General features: G+C 35.0%; 3 protein-coding genes and 1 long non-coding RNA gene across 4 annotated transcripts; 3 read left to right on the forward strand and 1 right to left on the reverse strand.

Annotated features, from left to right (window-relative positions):
• LOC104772012 (ethylene-responsive transcription factor 5-like) lies at positions 722 to 1,758 on the forward strand. Its single transcript, XM_010496652.2, has one exon. It carries the CDS (start codon positions 831 to 833, stop codon positions 1,647 to 1,649), a length of 819 nt encoding a protein of 272 aa, XP_010494954.1. The 5' UTR covers positions 722 to 830; the 3' UTR covers positions 1,650 to 1,758.
• Positions 2,669 to 4,116, forward strand: LOC104772013. The gene is made up of 3 exons (XR_764992.1): positions 2,669 to 2,965; positions 3,406 to 3,552; positions 3,722 to 4,116. It is a non-coding gene; the product is annotated as an uncharacterized LOC104772013 (long non-coding RNA).
• LOC104772015 (nudix hydrolase 8) lies at positions 6,633 to 9,307 on the forward strand. The gene is made up of 6 exons (XM_010496654.2): positions 6,633 to 7,047; positions 7,164 to 7,438; positions 7,533 to 7,598; positions 7,690 to 7,959; positions 8,048 to 8,191; positions 8,959 to 9,307. Exons 1-6 carry the CDS (start codon positions 6,927 to 6,929, stop codon positions 9,181 to 9,183), a joined length of 1,101 nt encoding a protein of 366 aa, XP_010494956.1. The 5' UTR covers positions 6,633 to 6,926; the 3' UTR covers positions 9,184 to 9,307.
• Positions 9,353 to 11,326, reverse strand: LOC104772957 (putative F-box/FBD/LRR-repeat protein At4g13965). Its single transcript, XM_019241986.1, has 5 exons — positions 11,298 to 11,326; positions 11,021 to 11,146; positions 10,050 to 10,941; positions 9,840 to 9,971; positions 9,353 to 9,637 (listed from the first exon to the last, which is right to left on the reverse strand). The coding sequence occupies exons 1-5, from the start codon at positions 11,324 to 11,326 to the stop codon at positions 9,353 to 9,355; spliced, it is 1,464 nt and encodes a 487-aa protein (XP_019097531.1).

An 11,779-nucleotide genomic window follows, 5' to 3' on the forward strand; every position in this document is an offset into this window, starting at 1 on the left:
AAAAGTTTTTTTTGTTAAGGTAAGTATCTATTTGTGCCCCATGTAAATTTTTTTCCTGGATCCGCCACTGCTTGTATTAGTAAAAACCACATTCACACACTGTAAAGAAAGCCTACGTGCGGATGGGGGCAGCAAAATCTGCGCTTGGAAAACAACATGTAAATTGTACACTCTGTACGTAATTATTACGATCATATATGTTATTTGCTTAACAAAATATTAAACGTAAATAGAAATAGTGATACTTTAGTGTTCACATTAGCAAATAAAATTTGTCGAAGACAGACAGATCTAAAAGTCATTTTTGTTATTTACTATATGGATTCATACCTTACAATACTTGTTTTCATTTAAAGTATACGACGATATTTCTCTTAGCTTTAGAATGTAAAGTCATTTGTTAATCCGAAAAGATTGTTGTAGTGAACAAGTGCAAAACGGAACGATCACAAAAAAACAATGTCGACGAGACGAATCCAGTCATATTGATCCAACGGCTCAAAGTCCACGAAACACGCAACCCAAGTGGTGCCCTCTTCTACACCTGATCATATATGCCTCTTTATTATAAATAAAATAAAAAAGGATGGTTCGTTTGCTCCTTCTTCTTCTTTGTTCCTTGATTTTTAAATTCAAAAAAACTCCATTGAAAAAGTCCACTTGACGACAAAGTCCCACCCCCTGACGGTTCTTCTTGTAGTAGTATATATACATCTTTCCACTCCCTCTTCTCTACTCAAATCAAATATCTTCAATCATCTTCTTCTCTGATTAAAAGCTTTTGAATATTATTACTAAATTAATTGCCTGAAACTTCAAAAATTATACCAATGGCCACTCCTAACGAAGTATCTGCACTTTGGTTCATCGAGAAACACCTACTCGACGAGATCTCTCCCGTGGCTAAACACGAACCAGCAGCATCCGAATCTAGCTCCGACTCGTCTTCTATGTTCTTCCCTGAATGCAAACCTGAAGAAATCATCGATCTCGATACTCCCAGATTCTTCGATTTTATATTCGACTTCGACTCCCCCCAAGTCTCTGTTTCCGATTTCGATTTTAAACCGTCAGACCAAACTCAATTAGAACCGGAGCAAATTCGAAAACCGCCGTTGAAGATCTCGCTTCCAGCTAAAACCGAGTGGTTCCAATTCGTCGCCGAGGATCCTAAACCGGAAGTTACTGAACCGGAGGTTACCGAAGAAGAGAAGAAACATTACAGAGGAGTGAGACAAAGACCGTGGGGAAAATTCGCCGCGGAGATTAGAGACCCGAACAAACGCGGTTCTCGCGTTTGGCTCGGAACGTTCGATACAGCGATTCAAGCGGCTAGAGCTTACGACGAAGCGGCGTTTAGATTACGAGGTTCGAAAGCCATTTTGAACTTCCCTCTTGAGGTTGGGAAGTGGAAACTACCACGCGCCGCCGACGAAGCTGAGAAGAAACGGAAGAGAGACGACAACGTTATCGAGGAGACGACTGTGGTCGAGAAAGCGATGAAGACGGAACAAGGCGTTGACGGTGACGGTGGAGAGACGTTTCCGTTATGCAGCGACTTGGACTTGACGGGGTTTCTTAACTTTCCGCTACTGTCGCCGTTATCTCCTCACTCATCGTTTGGTTTTTCACAATTGACCGTTGTTTGATTTTTTTGTTGTTGGCGATGTGTATGCTGACGTGGACTTATGGTACACGTAAGTGCATGCGATAAACATAAAAAAAAAGAAATAAAAAAATTCAATTTGTTCTTACTTCTATTTTTTCATTCTTTTTTTTTTTTTTTCACAAATCACAATAAAGTTTTACATATATAATTCATTATGAGTAGTACGTAGTAGAAAAAATCGGAGTAATTCAACTTATAAATAATACTCCTAAAATTGAAGAATTAATGTAATTTGACATTGAAGAATTTTATAAGTTGACATTGACAATTAAAGAATTTCATTATGAGTAGTAGTATAATGAATTATGAGTAGTGTAATTCAATGCAAATTTGACATTGAAGATTTTTATCAGCTAGCTAGAACCTCGTAGTATAAAAAAAAGGACGTATTCAAACTCCTGAAATTGACCGGCGAGAGTTGAAGACACAATAAATGCAGAACCGTGAACATGTCTCAAGTCTGAACAAGTCGATTCAGTTTTGTCTTTACGATAAATAATGATGGATACACTTGGTCAAAATGATGTCGCACGTGGGTAGACTTTTGCGTACTTGGTAAAACACATGACGAATAATATGAAAAGCCATATCATTTGTTATCTAGAAGAATATTTCTTCTACGGCTAAATCTCTTACGTATTTTTAGTATTTGACATCTAAATTTGGAAGACCATTAAGAATTAAAAACCGAAGAATCTCGTTGGGTCCTTGTATCATTTATCAGTGCACTACACTATCTCATTGATTACACTAATAAATGGGCCTTGTGTTCTAGACCTTGAATATGTATGTCATGTGAAAAATCTAAGACCTTGTTTATCAAGGGGTTCAACCCCTGATTCTTAGTATTTTTATGCCGAAAAATAAAGGAAAAGAAAACAAAAAATTTAGAGGGAGTTGTTATATAGTATCCCCAAATGTAATATAAGAGACGCATACGTGTCAGTATTCTATTGGGTGAACGAAAAATAGAAAACCTGGAAACTTTTTTTTCTTCTCATTTCTTTCCTTTTCTTTCTTTCTTTCTCTCTCTCTCTCTCTCTCTCTTTCTCTCGCGATTGAGAGAAAACAAATATTTTTTTGTGGAATCGTCTGGGTGAGGAGGAAGAGGAGATTGCTGTCAGAGAAGAAGAGATTGCTGCCGGACGAAGAGGACATTGCCGTTTCCCATGCCAGTATTTTGATTGAATGGTGAATCGGCTGTGATTGCATGTAGGAGAGGCGATTTGGGAATTAGGGTTTCGTGAATTGGGAGTCCACTCGCCTGGAAGAGATTCAATCAATTGAAAGCAGAGGGTAAGTTTCTGAATTTCATTACTGATTGAATCAATCTCGATCAGGGTTTGATGATTAGGGTTTTTTTTTATTTTGGATCGAAAATTTAGGGGTTTTTGATGTTTCTTAGAAAATTAGGATTCTTGGTGTTCATGTGTTCTGTTTTGATCCTTACTTTCGAGATGAGTACTTTTTAACTCCGGTTTTGATGAATTTGAAAAGATTTGGCCTTGAATGAATTACGGTAATTCAATTACCTTTTTCTTACTCATTTATGCTCTGTTTCAAATCGTATGTAACACGCAGTGTTTGTTCTGTAAAGATATTTCTACTGTGTGCTTTAGTTGTGTATGAATACGACCCATTGTTTGAATAGAGGATTAGGGTTTAAAGATATGATTTTTTTGTTTATGAATTTAGCTTTGAGTCTAAATGCAACCAGTGTTTTTTTCTTAATGCAGGATATGTGGTTTTATATGTCAGAGCATGAGAAGTTCAATGACTTTGGGAATGATAAAGCTCTGTATTGGCATGAGACGAATATACCTTATGCTGTGTGGACACCAGAGAGTATTAGGACCAAGTCACTAACGTATTATCCATCTGAGGTATAGATCACTTGCTTTGACTGTGTTTAGGTTTCTTTTCGTATTTCTTCCTCTTATATCAATGTTGTGGTCTATTATCTGTTTTGATGTAAGAGACCTAGTGCTAAGACACACAAAGCTTTGGATTTGAATACGAGTTTGATTATGGGAATTGTTTTTCGGCTTGTAGGAGGATTGCAGAGTTGAAGGAAAATGAGAGAAGAAGGACATTGGAAGAGATTTTGTACGCATTGGTGGTTCAAAAGTTCATGGAAGCTAACGTAACACTTGTACCATCATTGACCCCATCTTCTGATCCATCTGGTCGGGTTGATACTTGGCCGACCAAAGTAGAGAAACTTGAGCAGCTTCACTCCCCCAAGATGTACGAGATGATTCACAACCATCCTATTCCTCATTAAGCTCTCTTTTAGGGGTTTAATCTGAATTGTGTCTGTGGTTTGCAGAAAGTTTTGCAGAAAGTCTCTTTGTTGTGATTGTGAATGCTAGTTGTTCCTTGTATAAGCTTCAACATATGACAATATATGGAAATTGAATAAGTTATACACATAAATTTTGGCACAACTCTATCAAGATTACAATTAATCTTTTCTCCATTTATGATTTGTATTTCTATTTTTAATATGCTTTTATGTTTTGTAGGTTTAAAAATTAATTAAATGCAATATTTCCAAATCAGTATTAAAATTATCATTTTCTCCATTTATGAATTGCACTTCTATTGTAATATGTATTAATGTTTTTATTATGTTTTGTATGTTTGAAAATTAATTAAAATGTAATATTTTCTAATTTTATAAAATCTTAAATGTTTACACATTTATACCACNACAAAGCTTTGGATTTGAATACGAGTTTGATTATGGGAATTGTTTTTCGGCTTGTAGGAGGATTGCAGAGTTGAAGGAAAATGAGAGAAGAAGGACATTGGAAGAGATTTTGTACGCATTGGTGGTTCAAAAGTTCATGGAAGCTAACGTAACACTTGTACCATCATTGACCCCATCTTCTGATCCATCTGGTCGGGTTGATACTTGGCCGACCAAAGTAGAGAAACTTGAGCAGCTTCACTCCCCCAAGATGTACGAGATGATTCACAACCATCCTATTCCTCATTAAGCTCTCTTTTAGGGGTTTAATCTGAATTGTGTCTGTGGTTTGCAGAAAGTTTTGCAGAAAGTCTCTTTGTTGTGATTGTGAATGCTAGTTGTTCCTTGTATAAGCTTCAACATATGACAATATATGGAAATTGAATAAGTTATACACATAAATTTTGGCACAACTCTATCAAGATTACAATTAATCTTTTCTCCATTTATGATTTGTATTTCTATTTTTAATATGCTTTTATGTTTTGTAGGTTTAAAAATTAATTACATGCAATATTTCCAAATCAGTATTAAAATTATCATTTTCTCCATTTATGAATTGCACTTCTATTGTAATATGTATTAATGTTTTTATTATGTTTTGTATGTTTGAAAATTAATTAAAATGTAATATTTTTTAATTTTATAAAATCTTAAATGTTTACACATTTATACCACTTCAATTCTATTTAAAATTTTTAAATTTTAAAAAACAATTTTTTCAAAAATAAGAGACCCAAAATAAGAACCTACCAATAAAAGAGAAAATTTTATCTAAGAGATCATGAGTTCTTATATTCCAAACAGTACACAATTAATTCATAAAAAATTAAGAACTCCCCTTACCTGAACAATGTTATCACGAATTAAGAACTCCCCTTACCTGACCACGAATGATGATGGTTGGCATTACATCATTATCCAAACAAACCCATATTGTTGTTAAACTTATTTAAATTGCAATGGAAGACACAATGTTATCACGAATGTGGATCATCATGCACTTCATCAGGTTACCTAATTATCCTACGTGGACAATACCTAATCCTTCCATAATTTCCAATTATTGCATTTCATTTTTTTAAACGTCATCATTGTCCATAACGCAAACTTAGTACTACTGTATTGTATCTCATCATTATTTATTTACATACATTTTTTTGTGGTAAAAAACTACATAAAATAAGTAAATCTTTACATATTTAGCAAAATATTTTGTATCTTGTAAACTCTCTATGATATAATATATTTGGTTTGTCGGAAAAAAAAAAGAAGTAAGGCCAATGTTATCCAATGTCGAAACAAAATTGTATACACAATCTTGATTACAAGTATTTAGAACCCTATTCTTTTCCCCAACATGATCAATCATTGATCACAAACCAAAAATTCAAGTTTTTTTTTTTTTGTGATGATTTTATTATTAATTTACTAAATATAAAACAGAGAGGACAAGATATCTAAGTCACCAAGGCCCATATCCACGTAAGCTTGAGCAACAACCAGATGCTGTATTATCCCACTCTCGTCGATTACTGCATGAGGGTACATACTACATACACGCTTTATTTATAAATCAACGAACGAGATTATGAAAGAGTGTTGACTGTTGAAGAAGAGAGACCCTCTTCTTGAAGGAGAGGGATCGGATCATTGAGATAATATCCGTTTTATCATATCCTTGAACTCATGAAGATTCCTTCGTACAGACAACTCTCTTGAACCTGTTAAAGATTCTCTGATACCTAACTTTTTGATTCCTTTTTTTCTCCTGTATTTTTCGTACACCAATTTGCTTTTAATTTGAATTAAAAATCCTTCCACTATCGTGTAAGTTTATTTCCAAAAGCTTTGGAATATTTTAGATAATTAAGAAAATATTATAATTAAGAAGTATAATGTTTCAAAATAATACTACATCCATTTCACTATGTATTATTAAAGGATGTTTTGTTACATTTTATGTAAAAGAAATTCTATAGTATAAGATATTTTATATTGCTTTTAAAAGCTGTATAAAATCCCCAAGACATTATTTATTGTAAATTGTAATAGATAGACACAACACGTAGCCTATATATGTCTTTATTCAACCAAATGAAAAAAACACACGTAGCTTTAGCTATATGTAGTATTAGAATAAAATGTACATATATATTAATAGGGTTTGTAACATATCTGGTCGGTTGAAAAATAAAAATCGTAGCTCAAGAAGAAATTCACGTGTATTTTGTCTTTTGATGTAAGATATTGAAACTGTTCTTGCCTTTCCTTTTCTCATTTCTCACTTAACCACTCGATTCACTTTACACCACACATTATAAGTGTGCCTAAAAAAAATCTCTCATTACATACATTTCTCTTTCTTCTTCATTTCATTCTTATTTAAGATTTTAATCTGCTCAATCGCTTGTAAGCAACTTCTAAGTTCTTTAATCGCTTTCCATTTATAGTAAACCTTTTTTTCCCACATAGATCTAAGTTCGAGATCTTCTTTGATCTCCAATGGATTCTATCTCTCTTTCTGAGGTTACTGTTATTGGAAGAACACATTTGGGTTTTATGCACAGTTTCAGACAACCATTTTCCCGTGTTCCAATGTCTCCAAAGCTCTGTTCCTCCAGAGGTAACAATAACACTTAGAAATCACTTCCTCTTCACAATAAGTTATTTCTTTAATTTTTTTTTTTTTTGTATAATTTAAAAAACGATTTTTAAATTCCTCTGCATTTGGATGAGAAGTTGAAGGGCCAAGGGCAATATCTTCAAGTGATACCAACACAAAGAGCCAATTTGCTTATGGAGAACGCATAGCTGCAACTTCAGATTCAGGTTACAAGATCAATGGAGTAAACCTAAAAAGCAGAACACTGATTAGTTCTGTTAAAGAAAGATTATTACTTGATGCTAATGATGACGCGTATGGTGGAGTAATCGTTGATCATGAAAATTTACCATCAAATCCTTACGCTTTCGCTTCTATGCTTCGAGCTTCTCTTTCCGACTGGAGAAAAAAGGTAAACTAAAAACCCTGTAGAAATCTTAAACCCATTTTTACTAAAAAGTCATTTATCTTTGACCAATTTTATCAATTGGGGGGAAATTTTGTAGGGGAAGAAAGGAGTTTGGTTAAAGTTACCTGTGGAACAATCAGAATTAGTCCCAATAGCTATAAAGGTAAACAATATGAAAATGGTGCTTGACCTTGTCTGATAAAGCAGAGTTGATTTGTTTATGCAAGTTAATGATGTTTTGTGGATTTTTGCAGGAAGGTTTTGAGTATCATCATGCAGAGAAAGGATATGTGATGTTAACATATTGGATACCGGAGGAGGAACCTAGTATGCTTCCTGCAAATGCTTCACATCAAGTCGGTGTTGGAGGTTTTGTATTAAATCAACATAAAGAGGTGCTTGTGGTACAAGAAAAGTATTGTGCTCCATCGATTACAGGTCTATGGAAGTTACCAACAGGGTTTATTAATGAATCTGAAGAGATTTTCTCTGGTGCTGTAAGAGAAGTGAAGGAGGAAACTGGGGTAATTAAATCAGAGAACATTAGTATAAATCTTGAGTTTTAAACCAAGATCATAACCATATTTGGCCTTGTTGTGTTGTGTTCTTTAGGTAGATACAGAGTTCTCAGAGGTTATAGCTTTCAGACATGCTCACAACGTTGCTTTTGAGAAATCTGATCTGTTCTTCATATGTATGTTGAGACCTCTCTCTGATAAGATTATCATCGATAGTCTTGAGATCAAAGCCGCAAAGGTAAATGTAATAGCAAGTTTGTAGTTAAAAGTCTAAAAAGGTTTCAACTTATGATNAGTTACCTGTGGAACAATCAGAATTAGTCCCAATAGCTATAAAGGTAAAAAATATGAAAATGGTGCTTGACCTTGTCTGATAAAGCAGAGTTGATTTGTTTATGCAAGTTAATGATGTTTTGTGGATTTTTGCAGGAAGGTTTTGAGTATCATCATGCAGAGAAAGGATATGTGATGTTAACATATTGGATACCGGAGGAGGAACCTAGTATGCTTCCTGCAAATGCTTCACATCAAGTCGGTGTTGGAGGTTTTGTATTAAATCAACATAAAGAGGTGCTTGTGGTACAAGAAAAGTATTGTGCTCCATCGATTACAGGTCTATGGAAGTTACCAACAGGGTTTATTAATGAATCTGAAGAGATTTTCTCTGGTGCTGTAAGAGAAGTGAAGGAGGAAACTGGGGTAATTAAATCAGAGAACATTAGTATAAATCTTGAGTTTTAAACCAAGATCATAACCATATTTGGCCTTGTTGTGTTGTGTTCTTTAGGTAGATACAGAGTTCTCAGAGGTTATAGCTTTCAGACATGCTCACAACGTTGCTTTTGAGAAATCTGATCTGTTCTTCATATGTATGTTGAGACCTCTCTCTGATAAGATTATCATCGATAGTCTTGAGATCAAAGCCGCAAAGGTAAATGTAATAGCAAGTTTGTAGTTAAAAGTCTAAAAAGGTTTCAACTTATGATGATTGTTGTGTGTTTTCAGTGGATGCCATTGGTGGAGTTTGTGGAGCAACCGATGATCAGAGAAGATAAAATGTTTAAGAGAGTGATTGAAATCTGCGAGGCGAGGTTAAGCCATCGGTACTGCGGTCTTTCTCCACATCGACTTGTCTCTACTTTCGATGGCAAACCTTCTTCTCTCTATTACAACGTTGTTGATGATGATCATGATCCTTCCAACTCCAATTGTAACACTGATTTCTTATAAATAGGACGGATCAAACCGAACCAAACAAGATGGTTGGATTCTGTACATACCTATTCTCATGCAATGTATGTTGTAATCTTTACTCTCTTCACTATAGTAAATTAGTAATAGTTTCTCTGCAAAATCTATTGTATTAAAAACAAATAGCCGAATCCAAATCAAAGACTCTTCATTTAAACTCAAACTGACATGAATCCGAAGTCTTGACTACTCTTTCCAACTCTTTTAGCATCTCAAGTCTCTCTTCCGAACTACAATTTGTTTTGGAGAACGTTACCTTTTTCAAACGACTTGTGTTCCTTAGTATATATTTCGCTACCTCTTTCTCTTCTTTGCGTTTCCCTTGGTAGCCTTCCCACACAAATATCTCGAGATGGAGCAACAAACATTCAGGAACAGTCTTTGGTTGATTCCATTTCTCACAGACCACATGATCTCCAACCTTATGCCATTGCTGAGGGGGAAACACAATGTAACATTATATATTTATATCAGATCATCAAACCAAAAACCATGTAGACAAATGAACTNTATTAATGAATCTGAAGAGATTTTCTCTGGTGCTGTAAGAGAAGTGAAGGAGGAAACTGGGGTAATTAAATCAGAGAACATTAGTATAAATCTTGAGTTTTAAACCAANACTTGTAGATGCGTACATCAATGAGGAGCTTGAGGACTCGTAATGTAGGTGAAGTATCGAGCATGAACATAAGTAGATTCCACCATGCCGGTTTACCTGTGTATATCTCCAAATCTACCAACCGATAGAAGATACTACCAGTAGGATACTACGACCAATGATGCAATATTATTAGTACAATAACACTGTAATAAAAAAACAAGTCAGTTAAAAAAGAAAAAGTTACCTCCAAGGGTGACCAAAAGAGCAAAGAAAGCATTTTTACTGAAGTTAGTGATCCCAAAAGTTTCTCACTGATTGTTTCACATGAAATTTTCGCCTCTACTAGCTTTAGAGAAGACTCACTTAGACAAACTTCAGGACCCTTCTCCAAATCAACGTGCAAGGATTTCAATGAAGGAGCATTAATCACGTATTCCCAGTGGTCTACTCCGTCATTTTCATCATGAACTGATAGACTCTGCAAAGATGGCACCTCAATAGCGAAAGATTTGATACCATCGCCACAAGCAGCTCGTCTCACGACCAAAGTTTCAAGACAAGGGCATCCAGATAACAGGTTACGCACTGATTTGTCGTCTTTGTAATACATATAATCAAGATGCAGAGTCTTGAGGGACTTGAGACAAATCTGAGAAGATACATCGACAAGGGCATGAAACCTAAGTATCAAGGTCTCTAGTGTTTGACATGTATACAACAAGGTTGGAGGGAAACTGAATGGCCTAGTATTCTTCCTCCTAATCTTGGGGTACACGTCAAGTAAGAGCTTACGCACATCGCGTCCGAATGCGATTCCAAGCAATATCCCAATATCCATGGCAGTACATGTATCCAAATCAACTTCAAGATGCAAACTTAGTAGCACTGGAGCTTTATGTGATAGCAGAGATTTGCAAACATCCTTTGAAAATGTCCCGAGCTTACGTTTGTGATCGCAAGAATCAAACATGAGGACAGGTACCTTCTTCCAGTGAGACTGCCACTGTTTAGACAGAGCAGTAGTGGCTACGGCATCTTTTGTTGGAAGTAGAGACAGTATTTGCACAATCAGAGCTTCAGGAAGTTGAGTAAGTCTGTCCTCCTTCACAACACCTCGTTTACTCTTACTTTTAACACTAGAAATTGAATAAAAACATGAGTTTGGTTTTTTTGAGTTTGGGAGCTTTATATATACATCGTTACAAGAGACCGTACCGTCGTTTCATTGAAGAGATCACAGCAGCGTTGCTTGTTAGATACACTAATGCTGATCGAACTATGATGGCCGACGCTAGGGCTTCGGAGGAGGGAGGAAGCTGCGGAGGAAGAGAAGAAGATCCTCTGTAAAATTTCCAAAAAATTTCAGGTTTCTGTTCCAATTTTATTGCAAATTTCAGAATGAACCGATCATTAACCGGATTGAACCAAACCGGACTAAATAATTGTAAGAACCGGACTAAACCAAACGCGGACCAGAATAATTAGAGAATACTGGTCTCTTCTCTTCTGTTGCCTTCCCATTCTGTCCCTGACTATGTGATGATATCAGTATATCATTTACCATTTCAAGTTTGCAAACTTGATTCACATCTTAAGTAATTGATCTGTATGGAGAAATAGCTGGGATCTCCTTCAGCCCCGACACAAAGGCACTATATGTTGAAGCTGGATGGAGTATAAGAGGAAGATTCCTTTTTCTGATGAAGGGCATCTAAAAATGTAACATCTTTGTGTTCATTTTAGTATGGAGACTTTTCTCTTGTAATATACTAGGAGATACCCCGTGTTTTAAGCACAGATCAACATTTTTAAAAAATTTCTAATATAATAATAAAATTTATTGTTACATATTTTTAAAAATATTTTTTTTTTGAGATAATATTTATTTTTAATTGTTCAGTAAATCTATTAGTCTATTTTTTTATTAACTTATATTACAGTTTTATATTGTTTGTTTCTTGTATTTGATTCATT

The sequence above is a fragment of the Camelina sativa genome, chromosome 20, assembly GCF_000633955.1.
Source record: "Camelina sativa cultivar DH55 chromosome 20, Cs, whole genome shotgun sequence".
NCBI classification, from domain to species: Eukaryota; Viridiplantae; Streptophyta; class Magnoliopsida; order Brassicales; family Brassicaceae; genus Camelina; species Camelina sativa.

Bases quoted from the DNA above. Each gene is read 5' to 3' on its own strand.
- LOC104772012 (XM_010496652.2), top strand. From the start codon at position 831: ATGGCCACTCCTAACGAAGTATCTGCACTTTGGTTCATCGAGAAACAC.
- LOC104772957 (XM_019241986.1), bottom strand. From the start codon at position 11,326: ATGGGAAGGCAACAGAAGAGAAGAGACCA. The intron at 11,147-11,297 runs GTATTCTCTAAT...GAAATTTTACAG, and splicing joins CAACAGAAGAGAAGAGACCA to AGGATCTTCTTCTCTTCCTC. The intron at 9,638-9,839 runs GTACGCATCTAC...TTTCCCCCTCAG, and splicing joins TCCTCAAGCTCCTCATTGAT to CAATGGCATAAGGTTGGAGA.
- LOC104772015 (XM_010496654.2), top strand. From the start codon at position 6,927: ATGGATTCTATCTCTCTTTCTGAGGTTACTGTTATTGGAAGAACACAT. The intron at 7,599-7,689 runs GTAAACAATATG...GGATTTTTGCAG, and splicing joins TAGTCCCAATAGCTATAAAG to GAAGGTTTTGAGTATCATCA. The intron at 8,192-8,958 runs GTAAATGTAATA...GTGTGTTTTCAG, and splicing joins TTGAGATCAAAGCCGCAAAG to TGGATGCCATTGGTGGAGTT.